Raw genomic sequence first — 25,470 nt, 5'->3', positions numbered from 1 at the left:
TTACAGACTAAATTTATTTATTTTTTATTTTGCCATTTGAAACTTAAATTATGGAAGACACAGAGGAGTTTGAAATGAGGCTGAGAAGAAGGGAAGGTCATAATGAGGTGGTCAAGTTTAGAGGTATAGGAGAATGTTTCTTTCAGGGGTATTCTTTACACTTGGTCCCATGTCCATGATGAGTGGCATGCAAAACTCAGGTTCCTCACGTCTCCCCAGATCTAGTCCTTGAACTTGCAGACATAGGGTAGCCTCATACCACAGTTGTAATCTTTCCATTTCAGATATCCTAGAGAGACAAAGGAGCTCAGGTAGATGTGGCTGATGGAGCTCTTGAACCCAAGGGAGAGGCATCCCAGATCCTGCCCTAGGATCCAAAACCTCTCCCTTATCCTCATCAATGTCCTGCTCCAGAGGAAGGAGACTCAAAGAAAGGAGAGATGAGAGGGGATGGAGGAAGACAAACCAACACTACATTTCCTAGCTCAGGAGGATTCTCTGAAGGTCATGTCGAGAAATGGAGAAAAAGAGGATGGAAAATTCTGGGCAGAAAGCAGCTCCTCTGTTACTTACCTGTGCTACTTGACAGACTCCTACAATGGCCAGGGTTTGCGATAGTGGGGGGGTCTCTCTCCCAGGCCAAGTAATTCAGCAGATCATTGCTACTCCACTCCCAACCACCTGCACTGGGCTCATAGCCCTATAGAAGATGGAGTGTGGTGAGGCTGAATAGCCATGAGAGTTATCCTTGCATGAACCCCTCCCCAGCATCATCAAATTTGCTCTGCTCATCTCGATGCTTCCCTGGAGCCAGAGCTCTCCTCTGGGAAAATGCCCAGCTCCTTCCTCTTATTGGCAGATTCCCAAACCAGTAATCACAAAGACCTACAGAACCACCCAGAGTAACATGTTACTGACTGAACAGCAATTAGTGGTGCATTTGTAATTACCCCCTGAACCTCAAAGACAGTGTCTGTTCTATAGAGCAAAAATGGATCCTATCTTCACTTAGGATTCCCTCAGCACAATTTTTGCAGACTCTGTGAAGCTCAGAGAACTGAATTAACAAGGCCTCATGTGCAAATTGTGTACAAGCATGACAGGAGGCAGATTAACTTCAGCTGGAGACAAGGGACTTCCACACAACTCAGCTGGTGAGCCACTACAGAGCCCTCCCTTTCCCCCTCATGTCCTCCTGGATCTCTGAGCTCCAGGGCTCTTTAAGGCATTTACTGGGCAGGCACAGGGGACAGGGAGTGGGCTTGGTGGGGGCAATAGCATCTTGAAAGGTTATGAAGAGAAGATGAGTTCATACCTCTGTGGGGTCATGGAGCCCAATCCAGATATTTGAGTAGGTGTTCACACTGTTCTTGACTAGGGAGGCCACAAAGGATGCTTCAGACCCACTGAGCACAGACAAAAGGTGTCCCGAAGACATTTTCTGGCAGGCCATCTGTGTGGGGAAGGGAGAGACTCAGGAGGAGCCTGAGACATCATTGGGGGGAGGGTAGGCAGAGGTAGGGGAGAAGGGGTATATATGCAAAAGATGTGGATACTCGGTCTTGCCCCCAAGAAATTCTGGAGAATGGAACTGACCCCCCCTCCTCAGGTCTCTTATGTACTTTCCCTTAAAACCCTAACTGAAATCCAAGTACTCACATCTGCATCCATCCAGGATTTTGGTGTCATAAACAAGGCATAGCAGTGGGCGGCATAAGCCTTGGAGCCTTTGGGACAGCTGATCCGTGGAGCGGGCACATCCTTCTGGAAGTCTTCACCTAGGGTAGGAGGAAATAAAAGAGAAGGAAGAAGTAAATAGGAGAGTGGGGATCAGGGTAGGGAGGTGACCTAGGGGAATATGTATGAGGCCAGTGCTTGGGAAGTGATGCCAAAGTCCTGACTGCCTCTCCCCATTGCCAACACTTTCAAGATTTCTTGATCTCAGGAAACAAACTAAGGGTTGCTGGAGTGGTGGGGGGTGGGTGGGATGGGGTGGCTGGGTGATAGACATTGGGTAGGGTATGTGCTGTGGTGAGTGCTGTGAATTGTGCAAGACTGTTGAATCACAGATCTGTACTTCTGAAACAAATAATGCAACAAATTTTAATAAAAAAGAAAAAGAAGAAGATAGCAGGAGGGGAAGAATGAATGGGAGTAAGTCGGAGGGGGAGAGGAACCATGAGAGACGATGGACTCTGAAAAACAAACTGAGGGTTCTAGAGGGGAGGAGGGTGGGGGGATGGGTTAGCCTGGTGATGGGTATTAAAGAGGGCACATTCTACGTGGAGCGCTGGGTGTTATGCACAAACAATGAATCATGGAACACTACATCAAGAACTAATGATGTAATGTACGGTGATTAACATAACAATAAAAAAGTAAAAAACAAAAAAAAAGATTTCTTGATCTTGGACCAGCCCCACTAAATGAGGAATCTTCTCTTTTCTTTTCATCCTTCCCCTTCAAAGTCCAACCCTTCCCCACTCTAGGCTGACCACTCTTGCACTGGGTCCTCATTTTCCTTCCCAGTATCTCATTACTGACCCTTCACGCTTTTCCTCTTTCACCTACCAACCTAAATTAGAGTGCTGGGACAAAATGGAAATGACCTCCTTGCAGTGTTAGTGGACCACTGTGATGCTGGCCACCCCTAGTTACCCTGAAGGAAGGAGTGATGATGGACAAGTTATAGGCAGTTTCTTTGTGTGAGTATATGTGTCACCACATTACCACGGGGGCCTTCCTCTTCTTCTTGGCCCCGAGCATTCACAAGGACCCAGTGCTAGGAACAGTGAAAGCTCACCTTGGACCCGAGCCAGGAACATCAGGCAGGAAAGCAGCATCCAGGACATGCTGGGGAGGGCCATGGGAGGCAGCATCGTGTCTAGGATCTGAGGAAGCAATCAGAGATCACTAAGGAAAGCATGATTGGAGAGAGGGCATGCAGAGATGCCACTCCTCTTCCTTGTCTTTCCGTTGACATCTATCCCCTTGTATAGCTCTGGAAAGAACTGGAAATCTGTGGCCCTCCTACTCCCTGGGAACGGACAAGCTTGCCTGTGCTGAGACCAGAGCTCCTGTGTCTCTGACAGGGATCCTCCTGTACCTTCCCCCAAGTATGTACAGTATAATTCCTGTCATGGGTCTCATCTTCTCTCAGCTTCTACTCACCTGTCTTGCAGGGATTTGCAATGGTTTGTCAGGTCAGAGAAGATTGGGCTTTTATAAGAAAATTTGAAGGAGGGGCACTGAAATGAATTACAGGATTGTGGAGGGGACAGGTGTCATGGGAGGTGCTTGGCATTGGTTCAAGGAGATTGCCACCACAGGGAGGAGTCTCTTCCCAGCAAAGTCTGGGAATTTCCACAAATTTTTCCTCTTTCCTGTTCGCAGGTCAGCACTTTCCCAAGGAACAGGTGAAGTTTGTTCTTTCCCTGCCTCTTCTGTGTTAGGGGCTGTTGGCACAAATTGTAGTATTAAAAAAGGGGAACATCTAATGGAGTAATTCTTCTGGTTGATATTTCAAGAACTCCCTTCTGTAGGCATACATATGTATTTCTTTCTGTCTTGTGCAGTTAAATTAAATAATTTGGGATGATAAGTGGAGGCAAGTATGGCAATTACAAGTATCACAGGTCTCATAAGTGAGAGCATAGAAGGAACTAAAGCCAAGAATGGAGATGATATTTCAGGGTTGCCTCTTAAACATGGTGGTTAATTTTAAAGAAAACTCAGAATCATCTGATGATTCAATAGTTGAGCCAAGATATTATGGAAAATCAGATGCTTAAACTTGGCCTTGCTAGTCTCCTGAGAGATGGAGCTTACCTGATGGATAATTACAATGGGATAAGATAAGAGGCAATGGAAATTAGAGCATAAGGAGAATTAGAGTCAAATGATGCAGAGCCAAAGGAAAAAAAATGAGGGTTAAAAAAGGGTCAGAGCAGGAATTGGATGAAATTGTAGATATCATCCCATATTACATTTAAGTTAGAGGTGCAACGTCAAGATGTTCACTACCCTGGACTGCTAACAACCTCCCTTGCAAAGACTATCATTTGGCTCTAGATGAAAAGACATTTATTTCGGTTACATTCTTACTGGGAGGGGGTCCAGTTTCATCTATGGATACTGAGAAAAGTTCCTAGGTCAGGTTTACTTCTGAGTTGGCAATTCTGGCAATAGCAAGAAACACGTGGCTCATACTATGTGTTTCAGGTTTGGTTTGGCCAGTCCTGGACAAAGATATGCTGGGATTTTCTACATACCCTGACTTTCACAATAGGTTTTTAGACCAGCCTGTGTGTAAATGTCTACGGTAGGGATTTGTGATGAGGTCATGCAGTTAAGCTCATAATTGATTCATGTCCTCAGAATCCAATATCAGTAGAATCCACAAATAATCTAATAAGAAATATAGCTAACAGATTCTTTTGTTAAAAAGGAAAAAGAAAGTATTATGTAACAAAATATATACAAAAATATGTAAATCCAAAGCCATAACTATAGTGAGAACTCAGTAGAAATTAAAGTTTAAAAGAACTGGAGGAGATTATGCTAAGTGAAATAAGTCAAACAGAGAAAGACAATCATCATATGGTTTCACTTATCTGTGGAACATAAGGAACAGCATGGAGGACATTAGGAGAAGGAAGGGAAAAATGGGGGGGGAATTGGAGGGAGAGACGAACCATGAGAGACTATGGACTCTGAGAAACAAACACAGTTTTAGAGGGGAGGGGGAGGGGGGAGGGGTGAGCCCGGTGATGGGTATTAAGGAGGGCATGTACCGCATGGAGCACTGGGTGTTATACGAAAACATTGAATCATGGATCACTACCTCAAAAACTAATGATGTAAAAGCCAAGATGTCCATCGACAGATGAATGGATAAAGAAGATGTGGTATAGATATATACAATGGAATATTATGCAGCCATCAAAAGGAATGACATCTTGCCATTTGCAATGACATGGATGGAACTGGAGGGTATTATGCTGAGTGAAATAAGTCAATCAGAGAAAGACATGTATCATATGACCTCCCTGATATGAGGAATTCTTTTTTTTTTAAAGATTTTATTTATTTGTTTGACAGAGAGAGACACAGCAAGCTAGGGAACACAAGCAGGGAAGTGGGAGAGGGAGAAGCAAGCTTCCCTCTGAGAAGGGAGCCCGATGCAGGGCTCGATTCCAGGACCCCGGGATCATGACCTGAGCCGAAGGCAGATGCTTAACAACTGAACCACCCAGGTGCCCCTGATATGAGGAATTCTTAATCTCAGGAAACAAACTGAGGGTTGCTAGAGTGGTGGGGGGTGGGAGGGATGGGGTGGCTGGGTGATAGACATTGTGGAGGGTATGTGCTATGGTGAGCACTGTGAATTGTGTAAGACTGTTGAATCACAGACCTGTACCTCTGAAACAAATAATATATTATATGTTAAAAAGAAGGAGAAGAAGAAGATAGCAGGAAGGAAAGAATGAAGGGGGGGGAAGTTGGAGGGGGAGACGAACCATGAGACTATGGACTCTGAGAAACAAACTGAGGGTTCTAGAGGGGAAGGGGTGAGGGGATGGGTTAGCCTGGTGATGGGTATTAAAGAGGGCATGTTCTGCATGGAGCACTGGGTGTTATATGCAATGAATCATGGAACACTACATCAAAAACTAATGATGTATGGCAATTAACTAACATAATAAAAAAACTAATGTTGTACTATATGGTGGCTAACATAATAATTAAAAAAAGAACAAAGGAAGCTAAAAACAAAAAAGGAAGAAAAAGAAGAAAAACAACAAAAAACAAAATATGTGTTATTGGCTTTGGAAATAGGCTGAGGATGGAATAAGTATTATTGGAGGTCAGAAAAATGGACACCTACATTGTGCAGTGTTGAAACATTTGAAAAACTGTGATTTGCTGTAATTTGGAGGACAGCTAATATATCTAATGAATTTGAAAATTTTAAAAAAATGAAAAAATAAAATAAAAAATAATGTTATCATGCAAATGATAATTAAGATGATTGAGAAATAATCTTGCTACATTAAAAAAATTACTTGAGAAAAAGTGAGTAATAGCAATTACAAATCTAGAATGGAGTATGTTCTCGAATTCTTGAAAACTCAGTGAAATGGAGCAAAGAATCCATTTTAGATTAATATAACCTAAGGAGATATAGTAACCTAATCAAGTGAGTAAATTTTAATTGGGTCTTGATTATAATAAAGTAAGTTATTTCAGAGACAACTGTGAAATATAAATATGGGCTTATATTTGATAGTCCCAGAATTTTAATTTTTTTCTTGTGATAATGTTATTATAGTTAGTGAATTATCCTTATACTTCTGATACTTATAGTGAAGTATTTAGAGGTAAAATGTCGTGATATATACAACTTATTTTCAAATTATTCAAGAAAATGTCTGTGTGTAGAGGGAGGAGAGGTCAAGGAATAGGAAATAAAGCAAATATATTACAATCTGGTAACAATTACTGAATCTAAGTGTAAGATGTAAGAACATTATACTATTCTTCCAATTTTTTATATGTTTAAAATTTTCCAGATAGAAAGTTATAGTTTAACTTACATGTTCACTATCAATAATAACATATATGTATTTTCTCATCATTACCATAAAATAGAAATATCATAATATAGAACAATATTCATGTTGAGTCATATATAAAAATATACATTAAAAATAAATTTTACAAACTCAAATAAAATATTAAAGTATTATAAATAAATATTTAACACTTAGATATGTAAACAGTTAACAAGGAAAAACAATGCGGTAATTGATTTTCTGTGTCCAACCAGAAAAAAATTATATCTTCAGAGTTAAAAAGAGTGATCATCAGACTGCACCTTTCAAAGCAGAGCTTAAATAGTTTTGAAGATGGAAAGCCTCTGAGTCCTTCATTTGTTTGTAAGAGGTGGACTTATGGGCAATCCAAAATTTCTCTTCTCCTTTTCAAGCTGTACTTGGTTTCCTGTCCTTCTGAATCTTCCCCATTGCTAGGTAGAAGGCATTTAAACTCAGATCCTCCTATTAGAAGTTATTAAAACTCAGTTTTGTTTCTATTTTAATTGAAATAAGGTTATACTTATAATAAACATTAAGGTTATAATATCCTTAACTGCAATGTAAGACTTTTGTTTTGGGTGACTGGGTGGCTCAGTTGGTTAAGATGTGTAATTTGTCATATTTTAAAATCTCTAAAATCTGAGGGCACCTGGGTGACTCAGTCGGTTAAGTGTCAGCCTTCAGCTCAGGTCAAGATCCCAGGGTTCCCTGCTCAGTGGGGAGCCTGCTAGCCTGCTTCTCCCTCTCCTGCTACCCTCTCCCTCCTTCCACTCGCGCTCCCTCTCTCTTTCAAAATAAATAAATAAAATCTTTAAAATAATAAATAAATAGGGATGCCTGGGTGGCTTAGTCAGTTGAGTTGAGCGTCTGCCTTCCCCCCAGGTCATGATCCCCGGGCTCTGGGATCAAGCTCAGCATGGGGCTCCCTGCTCAGAGGGGAGTCTGCCTGTCCCTCTTCCTGTGCCCCCCCAACTCATGTGCTCTCTCTCTCTCTCAAATAAACAAAATCTTTTAAATAAATATATAGATAAATATAAATAAGTAAATAAATAAATAAAATCTCTAAAATCTGAAAGTCCTAATAATGACAAAAATGGTTTTCATCTTTGCTGTGTAGGACAAGGGTCAGCAAACTTTTGTAAAGGGCCAGATAGTAAATAGTTTGGGCTCTGTGGGCCATACTGTCTCTCAATTCTGCCATTGTAGCATGAAAGCAGCCAAAAACAATATGCAAATGATAAACACATTTGTATTCTAGTTGAACATTAATTATGAGCACTGAAATCTGAATTTCACATCATTTTTATGTGTCACAAAATATTCTTTCTTACTGAAATATGATTAACATACAATGTTATTAGTTTCAGGTGTACAACATATTGATTCAACAATTCTACACATTACTCATTGCTCGTCATAAGTGTGGTTACCATCTGTCCACCATACAACATTTTTACAATATCAAAATAGTCTTCTTTTGATTATTTTCTAACCATTTAAAAATGTAAAAAAAATTCTTAGCTTATCGGCCATATAAACACAGGCAGTGAACCAGATTTTGGACCACTGAGTATAATTTGCTGACAACTGGTAGATACAAAATAGAAAGAAATTATCCAAACAGTAATATAATTAATTATTTAATTATAATATGGTAAGAGCACTGAAGAATAAGTATAGGATTTTGAGAGCATAAAACAGGAGTGGTGTGACCTGATCTTAGCAGGCAGTTAACAAGTTGGTCTGATTCCAAAGGGCATTCATTTTCATAATTTTTGTTCCAATTGGAACTAAGAAATAGATGTTTAGTAGTAAGCCCAGACTAACCAAAAGAGCTCAGAAAAGCACATTCATTTCAAATGTGATTTTTTCAAATAGTTGTAACAAGTTAAGATGAGTTAAAGCATCATTTATTGAAAAAAGCAGTATAAGAAGAAAGAAGGTCAGTCTCAGACACTCTTCTCCAAAGTAACTTATTGCCTGTTCAAAAAAATATAAATTCCAACTGAAGGTTGTGTTTAAGAAACTAGAATATACAGGTCCAGGTTCTCCATCCAAAATCTACTTCCAGGTCAGAGGTCCACAGTCAGCATCTATGACCAAGGTGAAGTCTAGGTCCAGGTGCAAAGGCTGGTCCAAAGTTCATATCTATACAAGGATAAGGACCATGTCCAAGGTTGCATTCCTAGGTATATTTCCACTCTGGATCTTGTCCAGACTCAAGATCCAGGTCTAATACCAGGTCTAAGATATAGGTCAAATTAACTTCTGATTTACAGATTGGATGTCCAGGTCAAGGTAAAGTTCCAAGATCATGGTAAATTTCTCAAGTCCAATTTCACATCTATGTTTAGAACTGAAGTCCAAGTTCTATGTCCAGGTCCAGACTAAGTCCCAAGTCTAAGATTAGATGTCTAGGTCAATGTCAGGGGAAAACACCCAAGTTCATGACCATGGAGCATAATTAAGGTCAGATTCCACGTTCTAGACAAATTCAGATCCAAGTTTTGGGTGTTATATCCCATTCCAATGTCTAAGTATAGATGATATGTTTACATTAAGCTCCAATATGTGAGATCCAGGTCTTGGCCTAATGTCTAAGTTTGAAATTGTGAAAAGTGCAGGTAAAAGGTCCAATGTCCAATTCCAGTGTCCATACTCAGTACAGATTTATGGTCCATGTCTATAGTCCAGATCCAATGTACATATCCTAGGTCAGTCTCATGTTCATGACTGGAGTCTTTGTCCAAGGTCCAGGGCCACCTGCACATTTAATGTCGATCTCAAATTCCAAACATTCCAGGTTCCAAGATTTTCCTCCCTCTCCTCCCCCATAGTATCTTCTTTTTTTAACATCCGTCAATTCCCCTAGATTTTATTCCCCCTTTTCCTCCTTCCATTCAAATCTAAAATTTGTTGATCCTTCAGAATTTTTCCTCGTTCTCTTCTACTCTTTTGTTCTTCTCTTGTGACACCTGTTAATTCTCCCCCAATATTTTCTTCCATTCTTTTCCATCTCCTGTCTTATGACACTTGCTGATTCTCTAATATTTTCATAAGCTTTATAAGAACAAGAAAGCTCAGAAATATACATTCCTCTCAATTTCACTTTCCTGTTATGGGTGCTTTTTGTCTCTCTGTGCTAACTACTTAGGAAAAGATTAAAAATTATACCTGGAACAAAAGATCTTATCTGAGCAAGGTCCCTGTATTCTGACAAAGACTCATCCTTTAAGTGAAGAGCACGTTGATAGTTGCATGCCTATGATGTAAACAAATACCATCTATGTTCAGGACTTTAATACTTAATGAAGCCTCGTATGTTGGTCCTATGTATAATTAGTGAACATGTTTCCCTTGCTATTCTCATCCATCTTGCTATAGGGTTTATGAAAATGCACCTTACAAAACCTTAATATATTAATGCATGTAGTATATAAAAGCCTTTACTGGAATGTAGCCAGCTTTTGTATGTTGTTTTTGATAAAGTATATGAAGAATTAGATAAAGTATGTAAGATTAGATACTATTTATTATATATATATTAGATATTAGATATTAGATAAAATATATATAAAGTATATGTTATATACTTTATATATACTTTATATATAAGTATATATACTTATATACTTTATATATATTTATAATATATATACTATATATTAAAGTATATAATATATTAGATATTAGATAAAGTATATAAAGAATTAGAACTTGGATTCCTAATTCATATATATAAGCAATCTACAGAAAGCAATTCTTAGTATGATAAAAACCAATAAACTATAGAAGGGTATATTAATAACATTTTACATAAAAGTAAAACACTTCTGTAATGAAAAATGTCTAATAAAGTAAGCAGTCAAAAGACAAATCTGGGAACAACCGTTTTTAACTTAAACCAAAAATGTACCCAATATATAATGATTTTCTATAAATCAATTTAAAAATATCAATAATTCAATAAAAAATTGTAGGCAATACAAACAAATATTTCACAGTAAAGGAATTACAGTATTCTTCATACTACAGTATGATCAATCTATTAAAAGTATGCTCACATAACAAAATAATTGCAAATTAAAACTGCACTGAATCATATAGGAACTCTGTGCATTCTGCTCAGTTTTTCTGTAAAATTAAAACTTCTCAAACAGTAAAGTCCCTTAATTAAAGTAAAACTGTACTGAATCTATCATAGTGGCAAAGATCTGCAAGTTTGATTATAAACTGTATGAGCAGGACTGTGAGGAAGCAGAATCTTCACACATGAAGTGAGGGAAGATAAAGTAAAGTGATGCCTCCCTTTGCATAGGGCAATTTGGCCATATATATCAAAAATAAGAAAATGCATATATCCTTTGATCCCCAAGTTTTACTTCTTGGTATTTATTATACAAATACATTTACATACAATGCAAAATTAACTATGTTCAAGGTTTCTTGTTACAAGACTAGTAATAAGAGGAGAAGAATAGAAATAAGCTAAATATATATGAGGAGAGCAGAATAGACTACAATGCTTCTATTCAATGAAAGATCAGTTCACAGTGCCTGAACCAGATGTGTTTCAGAATTCAGAATTTTTGGATTAAAAGGTACTATGGTAATTGTCTATTATATGACACTCCCAGGAGAGACTAGGACAGTACGTCTTTATCCACCACATTAACATGCTGCAGCAATATGTTCGAAAAATCACATTAAATGGTATATAAAGACCATACATTTTGAAGTACCTTCACTTCAGGTCCGCTCAGACAGGGTGAGATTGCATCACCGGATGGGGCAGAATAGTGGTCCCTCAAGGTGTCCGTGCCCTGATCCCTGGAACCTATGAGTTCTAGGGTTACGGGACATTACATTAGGTTGCATATATTTGGTTACATGACAAAAAGAACTTCACAAATGTAATTAACATTAGGGACATGGAGATGGGGAGATTATCATGTATTTTCTGGGTGAATCCAATATAATTACATGAGACATTAAAAGTAGATGACCATCTCTGGCTGGAAGAAGAGGAAGCCAGAAGAGAAGAGGAAGAGAGATGTGATAGAAAGGAAAGTCACAGAGAAGGACTGTATGCACCACTGCTGGTTTAAGGTGGAGGGGGCAAAACGAATACAGATGTCCTTAAGGATTAACAGAGACCTAAAGCCAACAAAGAAATGGAGAACTCAGACTGACAGACGCAAGGAACTGAATTCTGCTAAAAACATGAGTGAGTTTGAAAGCAGATTCTCCCCTAGAGCCTCCACAAAGGAAGACACTTAGATTTTAGCCTTCTGAGACCTGGAGCAGAGAACCACAGCCTGTGTTGCAGAAACTACAGAATTGCAGATAATAAATTTGTGCTATTTAAAGAATCTAAATTTGTGGTGATCTGCTCAGGCAATAATAGAAAATCAATATAATTATCAAGTGAATGGTAAACATACTTGTGTGGGGTTTTTTTTGTAAGATTTGATTTACTTATGAGAGAAGGAGCAGGGGGAGGAGCAGAGGGAGAGGGACAAGCAGACTCCATGCTGAGTGTAGACCTACACGTGGGGCTCAATCCCAGAACCCCGAGATCATGACCTGAGTCGAAACCAACAGTCGGGAGCTTAACCAACTAAGCCGCCCAGGTGCCCCCAAAATACTTGATTTTTAATGCCTTTTTTCCTCTTCCTTTTTCTTTAAACTTTTTATCATATATAAAAATTCACAAATGGTAAATGCATAGTTTAATGAGTTTTCAATAACAATACATTAGTGCATCCAGAGCCCAGATCAGAAAATAGTAATTACCAGCATCCCAGGAGATCCACCCCTGCTTGCTTCCACAGATCCCTGGCTTCAAATACATAAACGTATTTGGCTTGGCATCTTTCGGTTCTTGACATAAATGGAATCATAAACTATGTACTATCTAGTGTCTGGCTTCTCTCAATTAACTTTGTGTTTGTGAGATATGTTCAAATTATTTTGTGTAATTATAGATTGTTCATTCTAATTTCTGTGTAGTGTTTCATTACATGGATATACTGCAATTTATTTATCTTTTCTTCTACTGATGGACATTTGGGTAATTTTCACTGTCTTTAAGAATAGTGCTGCGAGGAACATCACATGTCTTATAGTATGTCTATGTACACTCTATTCTTAGATATATATCTAGGAATGAAATACCAAGCAAGTCAAAGTTTTATTTTGTTTTTCTGAAATGCGATGAGGAATTGAGGACCTATACTGTGTAGCTATAAAAAAGAATGTAGAAGCTGTTTATGTACTGATGAGAAAAATTTCTAAGGTATGATTATGAGTGAGAAAAAGGTACAGACCTGAGTATATTGTATTTTGTGTACAAAGGAGATAAGGCAATATATTAATACTTGCTTTTATATGCATGAAAAAACTCTTAAAGGATAAAGAAGACAGTAATAAAGATAGCTCCCTTCAAAAACAAGGAGTGATGGTAGGAATCCAAGAAGATGGGGCCAGAAGTAGGAGCAAACCTCACACACAGATGTACACACATGTGTATGTGTATGTATACACACATATTTTGTATACATGCGTATATGTGTATATATATGTACCTAGTTTTTTTCAACAGTGGGAAAGTACTCCTACTCAAAAATGAAAATAAAATTAATGGTTCACCTTTGTAGAGGTGATATTCCCTTTTTTATACATGGTTACATTTGGCCGTAGAGTTTCTCAGGAAATTACCCACTTTCTAGCCACCCCAGTTTCCTAGACAGTAGATCAGCTCCAGCTTTTAGCAGTGCAGTTCTTCCCCCAAGGCTGCTGCTGCCTTCCCTGGCACTGTTCCAACTCTCACTCTAAGAAGGTGGCTAGAGGCATTGATTGCCCTGTTTTATAATGAAAACAAACAGGCAAACCTAAACATTTTAAATTATTAAATTAAGTAATTGTTTTTTAAAATAAAATATCTTCATTTTGTTTAAGGCTCTAAAGGGAAGATCCTGCACCCAATTTTCCCTGATTTAAAACCATGGCATGTGTTCCTAAGCGAAACTTCATAAAAGAGAAGTTAACAAGCTATCTGTTCACCCTGATGAAGACCTGCTGCATATTATCCAAATAGGAAAAAATATAAACCTGAAAAATCAAGAAGTGTTTTTCAAATGGCCAAAATGATGAGCATCTTTGTTTCTTCCATCTATAATAAAAATTCCAATGGCAGCCTGGCCTCCTGAAATGAGCAGCCTCATGGCAAGGCTTGGCTAGCTGAGCCTGCTGGGCCTCCTTACCTCCTCACCTCCTTTGGCTCTGCCTTGGGGGGAAAACACAGGAAGGACAAGAAACCTACTCTGCTGACATATAAAGCCAAAAGACATGATTATAATAATGACTCACCAATTTCTGGCCCCAAGTCAAAGCTCAGTAAAGGCTTATACCCCTCCTCCGCCAAATAATCATAAATCTGGTTTCTTCTGCATAAGAGGCCTTTATATTGATGGTTACATTTCAAAGGCAAAATAGTCAATATACTGGGCAAGTTTCCCTATCCATTTCTTGTAAGCCATACGTGAAATTTATAACCCTTCTAACTGATCATCACTCCAGGAATGTATTGATTTTTTTTAAAACACATAGTCGACATCTGTGATTGCTGGCTCCAAATAGAACTGATATTTAAACAGCAAAATCATTCTAGTCTTTACATTTGTATGGGATTAACAGTTCCCATCATTTCACCCCATTTTCTGCAAACTTCCAGCCCTGGAAGAATCTGTGATATATGGTTTTTGTATTGAAGGAACAAACCAGCATTTTTTCAGTGCAGGAGCTCTGTTGAGAATTGGGGTTGGCAAAATTTTAAAGATGTTCCCCACCCCACCCCCAATATTCCTGCCCCTGGTTGTTCAAACACTAAGCTAGGTATTGTGGTAAAAGAACTTTGCACATATAATAAAGCTACTAGGAAGCTAACTTTAAAATAAGAAGATACTCTTGGATTATCTGGGTGGGTATAATTTAATCACATACACCCTTAAAAGGAGAAGAAGAAGGCAGAAAAGTCAGATGCAGTAGAAATCAGGAAAGATGAGGCAGGAGGGGAGGACAGAGAGATCTTAAGTGTGAGAAGAATTTGACTCATCACTGCTGTCTTTGAAAATGGAAGAGGGACATGAGCTAAGGAATGTAGTTACTCTCCAGAATCTGAAAACAGCCTCTAGCTGACAGCCAGCAGGACAACAGGGACCTCAGTCCCAAATCACAAGGAACTGAATATTGCCAATAAGCTGAATGAGCTGGGAAACAGATTCATCCTAGAGCCTCTAGAAAAGGAATACAGCCCTACTGCCATGTTGGTTTCAGCCTTATGAAACCTGGGGTAGAAAACCAGCTGAGGGATGCCTGGGTGGCTCAGTTGGTTCAGCCTTCAGCTCTTGGTCATGATCCCAGGTCCTGCATCAGGCTCCCTGCTCAGCAGGGAGTCTGCTTTTCCCTCTGCTCTTCACCCTGCTGTGCTCTCTCTAACTCTCTCTCTCTCTCCCTCCCTCTCTCAAATAAATAAATTTTAAAAAATCTTAAAAAGGAAAACAGCTGAACCATGCTCTGCCCAGATCTCTCACCCACAGAACTGTGAGATGATAAAATGTATTGCTTTAAGTTGCCAAATTTGTGGTCATTTTTTATGGAAACTATAAAAAAAACCCTAAACATTAGTTTTTATATAAGAAGTAAAATGTTCCTCTAGTCCATGACATGGTGTGGGCCTCACACGAAGCTTCCTATCCCCTCGCCAGCATAGTCATCAGCATTCGTACTTGCATCTGCCTCATGGTGTCATCCTTCCCACCGTGCTCTCCTTGTGAGGAAAAACTGTGACTCTATCACTCATGAGTAAATGTGTCTCAAAGGTTTTTGTCAAGAACTGAGTCTTAGTCATTGTTTTATTTTTCATAGCACCTGGGGTAGAACCTGGCACATAGTTAAGTCTTCCGTAACCACTTGTTGACTTGAAGTCAATGATTTATGTTTTTCCCATAAATACCATCTGAACACTGTTTATTTTCTGAGTTGTTCTTTCCCACCTCTATACCAATTGAGGAACCCTCACTGAGTTGTAGCTGCCCAGAAATGGGACTAGGCAACGTTGACACAACTACAACTTGTGACCAGCACTGATAGCAATTTCTGCTTATGTTCAGGGCAGAGTTCTACATTTTCTTTGGAAATTTACTTTACTCTTCAAATTATTTCCAAGGCTTCTTCCACACATTTACTCTGTGTAAAAATAACAAATCCCTCCTAACGAACCAGCTGAGCACCTTCAGGAAAACATTTACACATCCTTAGTCCCAGAATTGGGAGGGAGACTTTGTGAAAATTGTGGCAGCCACCACTGATAATAATGCTATTGCTGTGGGAAATTGCCTTGATATAATGGTAGCTTCCAAGTCAGAGGTCACAGAACAGAAAGGCTCACTAATGAATTAAAATGCTCAAACCATGCAGTTTATTGAAATCAATTCAAAACATTAGGTGAAAATGCAAAGAGAATAGATATAGTAAATTAATACTTAGGAAAAGTGCAAGCAGAATGGAAAAACCACACTACCTAATTTGGGGCTACACAATTATAATTAGTAGTTTACCTATTGCTATGTAACAAAATGCCCCAAAACTAGCAGCTTAAAGCAACAAATACTTACTATATTATAGTTTTGTGAGTCAGGAATGCAGGAGAATCTTGGAATAGAAAAAAATAGGAAAATTCTGAAGAAATTTGAATAGAATATGAACTTTAGTTAATTAAAGAAAAAGTGACTGCCTTATTTATTTAAATGGTTTTTTTTAAAGAGTTTGTGAGTGCTACAAATATTGAGCCTTTACTTCCCATTATTTAAATCTAAAAATGATATCTTGGCTGGTTATGAAATTCTATTAGAATAGACCTTCCCCTTAGCTTTTTATGCAAATGGTCTCTTCTTCTGGAATCTAATGTTTTGTGGAGAAGAGTGAGAGTAATGTAATTTTTCCCTCCTTTGTAGAACATAAGATCTTTCTACCTGGGTTCAGATATTTATTTGTTTGTTTCTTTGTTTATACTAAATTATTTTTTTAGTCTCCCATTACATTTTCACCATTTCTCAAGCCTGTCCTCAAAGTTACTGATATGCTTCTTTTTCATCTTAGGTCTAGCCCTTAGTGCTTCCTTACTTTCAGATCTATGATAAATTTTATTTTTTGTTTTTCTTCTAAATCTTAATAAAAAGATGATATATATAGAACACATGCCATAGAGACCAAAAGATTTCTAACTTGTCCAATTGAAGAAGAAAAACAGAACAAAAAGAACAGAAAAATTAGTCAAGGAAAAAATAAAACTTTGCAATAAAGGACTATCTGAATCCAGAATCTTCTGAGTTCCAGAAAAAAAAAGAAAGAATACTTACTGTCAAGATGACGTGGAGCTAGATGAAGGAAGTTCAAGAATAAGAAAAAATATTACCATCATAACTTTCTCCACGTCGTTGTATCTTCCATCTTCAGTACTCGTCATTGATAGCTTCTAGTTCTTTTGAGAGTACAAAGACAATTTTGCAAAAGTTTTCTTCTGTTTTTTTGTTTTGTTTTGTTTTTGGATTTCAACATGTATTCTGTATTTGAACTTCACTTCTAATGTCTATGTCCTTCTTTTTGTTTGACACAGTGTATTTACAGAGATCCAAGGCCAGATTGTCTTTTTACATACCTTTGAGTAGAAGTTCTATCTGTGTCGTTATTTTGCCTTAGAAAAAATATTGGAGGATTCCACTCAGCTCCTTTCTTTGCTTCCCTGGATACTTTTCATTTTTCACTTAGTGACTGAATTGGTGGTTTGTAATCGCGGTTAGATCTTGTGTTTTTTGAGCGTGGGAGGTGGCAGTGGTATCTGGAGTGAACTGACAGTTGGCTGCTGGTAATTTTAATTCGGGTAAGCTCTCTCTTAGCGCTTGCCAAATTTGCAATACCATCTGCCAGAGGGCTGTATGTGCTCCCTTGATTAGAAGTGTGAGGCTACCTCAGAGTTAATCCTTTACCTTGCTTTGAGGAGAGCAAGTTTCATGTTGGCAAGTGAGTGACTGTGAAATCCCCTTGGTCCCCAAACTTTTGGTTGCATTGTTATTAACTTATCTCAATTGATTTTCACCTGAAACTGCAAACCTGAATCTCAGCTCATTGTTGCCCAGTATTCTCTGCCCTGCTTCATCTCATATCATTTAGGACTCTTTCTGAATGAAGAAACCTAATGGCTTTAGCAGTAGGGTTTTTGTTTGGTTGTTTGTATAAATAAAAATATAGAAGCTGAGCTAATTTTATGTAGGAGACTGATCTACCCCCAGAGACCCAGTGTATCTCCAAATCTGTTCTGCCTGCTTCATTTATAATTGAATATTGTTAAATCTGAGTAATGGACACATGTGGTTTATTACATTATTTTCTCTGCTGTTGTCTGTACTTGAAATTTTCAATATAAAGAGTAAAATGAAATTACCAAAGTGGGGAACGCCTATATCTCTCCTTCTGTTTTCATCATTTCAAAAAAGGGTTGTTTTCAGGGACTTTTCTTGCCTTTCATCTATATTCAGACCTCTGCACTGTGATCAACATGTAAAGTGTTCTCTGTAGCTTCTTTCTTTTATTTGATCCAGATTTTGTGTTTCTGGTAAGTTTGTCATGTGGACTTGTGGCAGGTTGATTGAAGATATATTTTACCGTACTATTTTAGACTTTTATTCGTTCATATGGGTTCTTTGGAAAAGGGAGTTAAATAAACAAGAAATTTTCCTTGACAAGAGAGTCTACTGAGAAGGATATTTATTAATTTGAGCAGAGGTGTCAATACTGCTCTAAGTTTTTTTAGATTTTATTTATTTGTCAGAGAGAGAGAGAGCAAGAGAGCACAAGCAGGAGGAGAGGCAGAGGGAGAGGGAGAAGCAGACTCTTGGCTGAGCAGGGAGCCTCACATGGGGCTCGATCCCAGGACCCTGAGATGATGACGGGAGCGGAAGGCAGACGCTTAACCGGCTGAGCCACCCAGGCGCCCCCGAATCACCCTCACTTTTATCTTGGAGTGAATTTACTAGTTCCAACTCAGTTCTATGCATCCTTTACCATCATTTTCTCTTCTTTGAAATTGTAAAACTGCCCAATCCTTTCACTCGGATTCAAGGAGAGTGAATGACAACACTTAGAACTGTGGTGTCTTATCTGTCATACTCTTGCTTGTCCATGTGAGCTGCTGCATAGAGAGGTAGTCTACACTATTGTAGATACTTTCATATCCTACTGTTTTCTTGTCCCTTGTTTAGCATAGCATGCTACTGTGGTTCATATCAACTGCACGGAGTCAGTGGTGACAGTTGTGTTAAAACCCAGAATTGCCAACCTAAAAACAGTGGTTCTTGGGAAAGCATTTAATTCAGTGGCTGCTTTACAGGTAAAATAGTGGGATCTGTTTTTGAAAGAGAAGAGGGGAAACTGATACAAAGGCAGAAATTTGTGAGAGAGTCCCTGAGGAACATAATAAGCATCTGTTTTGTCTGGAACATGTGGAGCCTTCTTCCCAAATGAACACACAGCCCGTAGATGTCACTGCCATATCTTCATTATAGGCATTTTTTTTCAGTGTAAGAGAAATTCAGCATAACAGCTGTCACATTATGTCTTTTAATATCTCATCTTTTTGTGATGAAGGAAGCCATAGCCAACCAAGTAAGAAAGAAGTGACTACTGGTGTTCTGACTTAAATCAGTGAAGGTCTTCTTTTCACTTCTGCGAATCTTGAGTGTTCTGTAACAGCAGCTCTGAACTGCTTATACTATGTTCTTCAGGGAAGAATAAAGAATTTGGTGAGATAAAGCTAGCTCAATTAAAATTTTCCCCTGTGATTATGTTTTTAACATATTTGGAAATATTAGAATATCTTCTATTTATAAATAATGATGAGGATAGATGGTAAGTTCTGTTTTATTCTTTGTTTTTTTTTTTAAAGATTTGTTTATTTTAGAGAGACAGAGAGGTGGGGGAGGAGCCAAAGGGAGAGAATCTCAGACTCCCCACTGAGCACAGAGCCAATGCAGGACTTGATCCCATGACCCATGAGATCATGACTTGAGTCAAAACCAAGAGTCAGACACTTAATCGACTGAGGAACCCAGGCATCCCTATTTTACTTTGTTTTTAATAAAATACAGAATTAGCAACACTACTATACCATCCCATATCTAATTCATGACATTAGAAACCTTGATAAGTACTTCTATAATTCTTGAGTACTCCAAATACAAGATAATATCTATAATGGCACAATGTCTGACACAGAAGAGCATTTAATGAAGTGTTTGTTACCATACATCTCTTTATAGCTTTAATACGGTTAACCCCTAGACAATATGGATTTGAACTGCATGGGTCCACTTATATACATATTTTTTTGCAGTACGGTACTCTAAATGTATTTTCTCTTACGATTTTATTAACATTTTCTCTTCTCTAGCTTACTTTATTATAAAAATACAGTGTATAATGTGTATAACATAAAAAATATGTTAATAGACTATTCATGTTACTGATAAGGCTTCCAGTCAACATTAAGCTATTAGTAGTTTCCAGGGAGTCGAAAGTTAATACACAAATTTCCTACTGTGCAGGGCATCAGTACCCCTAATCCTCATGCTGTTCAAGGGTTAGCAGTACATGTATCCCTAAACACCATTTGGTACTATTCATACAATTTTACATTATATATAAACATTATCATATATTCTTCTGCAACTTGATTTTTTCCTTTCAATATTATTTTTGTGAGATTTATCCATGTGTATGATACTCCATTCCTTAGTTATACTTCAATTCATTCATTCTTCTTTGGGTGGAAGTTTCAGTGTTTTTTCCAGTCTGTTACTAGACAGTGCCTTTTATAGTTGCCCTTCACCTTCCATTTTAGGGCTCTCATTTCCAATAGGTCATCTCGAGTCACTCTTGAGGAAATTAATTGGTTAAATGTAGCCTCAAGAAACAAAGAGATTTCACTCTAAAATCAATGTGAACATACCCTAAACATGAGATATGGCCTATTGGTAGGAATTTTCTACTCTTCCATTAAAAGGTATGTCACACATTGATAGAAATTGTATTACATTCCTCAATTTTCTCATCTGCCAAAAGGAAGAATAATGGTATCCACTTTAAAACTATCCACTTTGTTGTGAGGTTTAAATGAGTTAATACACATAAATGCTTATAACAATGTCTAGCACATGGTACATGCTATCTGACTGTTAGCAGCTGTCATTATCATGGTAATACTGCAGGTAACACTTTGCTGTTCTCATATGTATATAGTAACTTTATAGGTATTGTTTTTCTACATCAAATATACTATTGCTCAGGCTTGGCTTGGATGCTATATATTCAGAGACATGAACAGAAATTATCTATGAAAATTTCTGTCCCTTACAAGGCTACATTCAAAACATGACTTGATATCTTTGGTGTTTGTTCAGTTGGTATTTCTAAGTACAGATGAAAAAAGATGGAAAGGACCTTTGAGTTACTGTGAGGAAAACTGTTGTTGGTGAAGAGCAAGCTAGGTTAGTAGGAGAGCTGGAATGTGGGAATGCAACAGAGTCAAGGGACTGCAAGAAGGTGCCTCTAGTTCAAGCCTCTTCGTATCTTAAGGAGGCAGGGGACTGGAAGAATCTTGGGAATGTCATTTCATGTCATCTCACTTCAGGCTACCTTAGATGAATACAGCTTTTGGTGGTCCCTGAGGACCCAGATCCAGTAGGCTTATCCTAGGCTTTCAGTCTTTTCTCTGACTGACACATCCAGCCCTCTACATGGGGTCAGTGGGTAGGCTTCAGGATACTTTATTGTAAATTTTGGTTCCTAGAGCAAATCTGTAGCCATAGTGTTATGATGTTAGTGTTTTCTCTGTAGTTTAGTACTAACCTCCAGACAGGTGTCCAACATTTCAGGTCAGTAAGATTAAGACCCAGCACAGGTAGAGCGGCTTGCCTTGTGTATATGCAAGCTTTATCTCCTTTAGCCATCACTAGGTCCCCATGCTGCCTCTACTTAGCACCTTCAGAGAAATTAAAAGTCTCTGAAAAAAGTGCCCAATTTACTTAAAAATCACAACGATTTCAGAGATACCTGAGGATGACGTTTTGCAGTGGAATCTGAAATGTTATTTTTGTTGTTGTTTCATGATTTCTCAGAGGATGTAGTTGCCATTCTGCCAACAAATTGCCAACATTTTATGAACTCCCTGTTCTCTAGGATTCTTTCAACAACCCTGCTTAGAGAATAAAACTAACATGGCCCTTTGGAACTGCCACCATGTGGAAGGAACTATGAGTTTGTAGGCATGAGAATTCAGGTTGCTCTCTTCAAAGCACTCACAACGCACTTCTGAGAAGTCTTTAATGCCCAATGACCCCCTCTTCGAGTGACTACTGCTTTCTTATCAATGATATCTCTAGATCCATTTGCTATTCCTATCTATTACCAGGGACACCCAACTGGTAATCCTCCCTCACATCATGATAGCACTGAATCACTAGTTAATTGCTGCTTCTCCTAACCCTACCTCAGAAATAGCACCCAATACAGAAATGGGACCCTTCTCAGAATCTTTCATTAGGAACGCAATTTTTACAAATATTTACAATTTTTACAACTATTTGGATAGCAGCAAATAGTTCCTTTGGGGTACCCTCCGTCGCTGACTTGGGTTGTTATGTCTGATTTTGCCCATGTAAAACCTCGTCTCTGATGGTCTTCGGTGGATAGGGCTTTTGCAGAAACAAAGCGTTTATGACCTGTATCACTTACCCTCCCACCATGGGTAGTACCAACTCCTCTCAATTTTTGTCCTGCTAATCTGAAGAGCCTTCATTTTACCCAGCCTTTCTGTACTGCTTGCTTCAGAACCAGGAAACAAACAGTTATACCCCAGGGATTTCGGTATGTTTATACCTGCCACCAACTTTTTTTGCCACACAAGTCTGAGACATAGAGGGGTGGGTAATATCATCTGAGGAAGAAATAAATTTTGACATCTCTGAATTCATAGCAGAGAGAGAGAGAGCAAGGCCCCACATATGGAGGTGATTCATTCAATATTGCTGAAGGAAAGTCCTAGGACCTAAAATATAAAAGATAAATAATAAACTTGGGGTAGAGATGTCAGGGTGGGGTGGAAGTGTGGGAGTGGACTCTGTTTTATGTATCTAGAGTTTGGCATGTAGCCCTTTTCAGCCTTTTAAGTGACACATACAAATCTGTAGTACTTAGGTAGTTCCAACTATTTTCACAGGGTCACTCCAAATTGAGCAGCTCTGACATGGACTCAAGCCATCCTCTTGTGATTCAGTGCCTTTTCAGGAGTGATTTTATTTCTGCCTCTATTAACCCTGTGAATTTCTCTCTGGTAGAGTTAAATAAAGAAACTGTTTCTTTATTTCAGTAGAAAACTATGCACCATCTACAGCATACCCTTTGGATCATGAGTCTACCCCTGCTCATTGTCATTGTCTTTGAGCTATTTTGCAACTCTTTATATAAATTGTAGGTAATGTATATGTTCCCATCTGGTAGTGATGTGATCCCACCCCCACCCTCCCGTGGGCAAAACAGTCCCATTTGCAATTCATTTTGTCCCATTTGCAATTCATTTTGACATTTCTTTTACCCATATAAATAAATCTGTGCTGTTTTGACTTTTCTTTTGAACTGCTTATAATTTCTGCCTGCTTCCCTCATATGAGTAAAATAAAATTTTTAACATGTGTTCAATCAGTATGAGAGTCTGATTTTACCTTTTTCTATAAATTATCTTTGAACAGTATCTATTTCACAGGATTGCCTGTGAATTCCTCATACTTAATCACCATTTTACTTTGGTCCATGAGTAAAGAATTGAGTAATATTAGGGATTTTTGCGGTTTCTCTGAAATTTGTCAAAATGTTTATTTTAGGTACCAACTTATTTCACAAAGGAAATTCATTACACTTTAGGGAAGTGGAAATTTTGCCATCTCAGCAAAAACTGCAGTGCAGTTTACTTGTAGAGATGGCTTGGGGTCAGGGGTTTGTATGCTCAGCTATTTTTTTGTTGTTGTTATTGCAGGATTCTTGTTTAGGGATGCATACTCCTTTATCTCTTCTCAGCATCTCTTGTGGTTCTAATTTAAATATATGTATATATAATATATTATATGTATATATATATATTTAAAGATTTTATTCATTTATGTGGAGAGAGAGCGCATGAGAGCATGAGGTGTGGGGGAGGGGCAGTTAGCGAGGGAGAAGCCGACTCCCTGCTGAACTAGGAGCCAGTTACCAGATATAAGGCTCCATCCCAGGACCTTGAGATCATGACCTGAGCTGAAGTCAGACGCTCAACCAACTGAGCCACTCTGGCGCCCAGGTTCTAATTTATATTTTTAGAACAAGAGAGTGAGGTGGTTCAATTGACCTTGGTGTTGTGATACTTCTCTAGATTGTTTCCCACATCATTGCAAGATTAGCTTCCTTTCTCTGATCTGTTTCCTCATCCATTTGTGAATACCAGTCCCCAGGAGAAACTTTTTTGATCATTCTTCCACATCTTGAAGCATGCAAAGTGCTGGAAATCACATTATCTCCGCTTCCTGTGTTTTCTCACCCAGAGATATGCACTATGTGGAAATAAACAAAGACCACCATATTAGAACAAATAGACTATTTATTCAGAGCTTGCTATAACAAGAGTTAGCTGCCATCACTTGCATTGAGCTGAGACAATACCAAAATCTGGAATGTTCACAGTGTCCTCAACGTCCTTCACTCCCTGGTAGACAAGTCCAATAATAACCAGCAGCTGGAGGTGTATACAAGTGGAGGCGACTCCCAGAGTGTGGCTGGCAGGAGTATGGATGGCACACCCTTTACAAGATGCTTGGGTATTTCAGCCTGGTGGGGCTTCTGCGTCTGCACTCCCTGTTGGGGGATTACTACCAGGCCATCAAGGTACTGGAGAATACTGAACTGAATAAGAAGAGCATGTATTCTCAGGTGCCTGAGTGCCAGGTCACCACAAATACTATGTCAGTTTTGCATATTTGATGATGTGTCACTACCAGGATGCCATCCGGGTCTTTGCCAACATATTCCTCTACATCCAGAGGGCCAAGAGCATGTTCCAGAGGACCACATAAAGTAGGAGATGATTAACAAGCAGAATGAGCAGATGCACGTGCTGCTGGCCATCGCCCTCACCATGTGCCCCATGTGAATCAACGAGAGGCTTCCTGCAGCTGCAGTAGAAATATGGGGACAAGATGCTACGCATGCAGAAGGGTGACCCACAGGTCTATGAGGAAATTTACAGCTACTCGTGCCCCAAATTCCTGTTGCCTGTGGTCCCCAATTATGACAACGTGCACCCCAACTACCACAAGGAGCCCTTCCTGCAGCAGCTGAAGGTGTTTTCCAAGGAAGTGCAGCAGCAGGCCCAGCTCTCTACCAACCACAGCTTCCGCAAACTCTACACAACTATGTCTGTGGCCAAGCTGGCCAGCTTCCTGGACCTCACAGAGCAGGAGTTCCGGATCCAGCTCCTTGTCTTCAAGCATAAGGTGAGGAACCTGGTGTGGACCAGTGGCATCTCTGCCCTTGATGACGAATTTCAGTCGGGCTCTGAGGCTGACTTCTACATCGATAAGGACATGATCCACATCGCAGACACCAAGGTCGCCAGGCACTATGGGGATTTCTTTATTCAGCAGATTCACAAATTTGAGGAGCTCAATCAAACCCTGAAGAAGATGGGACAGACACCCTGAGTACATTCACACTCTCGTTAGGAACTTAT

General features: G+C 38.9%; 1 protein-coding gene and 1 pseudogene across 1 annotated transcript; one reads left to right on the top strand and one right to left on the bottom strand.

The window, feature by feature from the left end:
• On the bottom strand, positions 1–17,403 carry LOC114218968 (lithostathine-like). Its single transcript, XM_088026194.1, has 6 exons — positions 17,317–17,403; positions 2,804–2,891; positions 1,660–1,778; positions 1,316–1,453; positions 574–700; positions 1–289 (listed from the first exon to the last, which is right to left on the bottom strand). The coding sequence occupies exons 2-6, from the start codon at positions 2,877–2,879 to the stop codon at positions 222–224; spliced, it is 528 nt and encodes a 175-aa protein (XP_087882320.1). The 5' UTR covers positions 2,880–2,891; positions 17,317–17,403; the 3' UTR covers positions 1–221.
• LOC114218871 (eukaryotic translation initiation factor 3 subunit L pseudogene) lies at positions 11,598–25,470 on the top strand (annotated as a pseudogene).

The sequence above is a fragment of the Eumetopias jubatus genome, unplaced genomic scaffold (genome assembly GCF_037043125.1).
Source record: "Eumetopias jubatus isolate StellerSeaLion01/CBP00866 unplaced genomic scaffold, mEumJub1_p1.0 scaffold_9, whole genome shotgun sequence".
In the NCBI taxonomy this organism is placed as follows: Eukaryota; Metazoa; Chordata; class Mammalia; order Carnivora; family Otariidae; genus Eumetopias; species Eumetopias jubatus.
The sequence above is the reverse complement of the archived record's forward strand: the minus strand, read 5'-3'. Positions and strand labels throughout refer to the sequence as shown.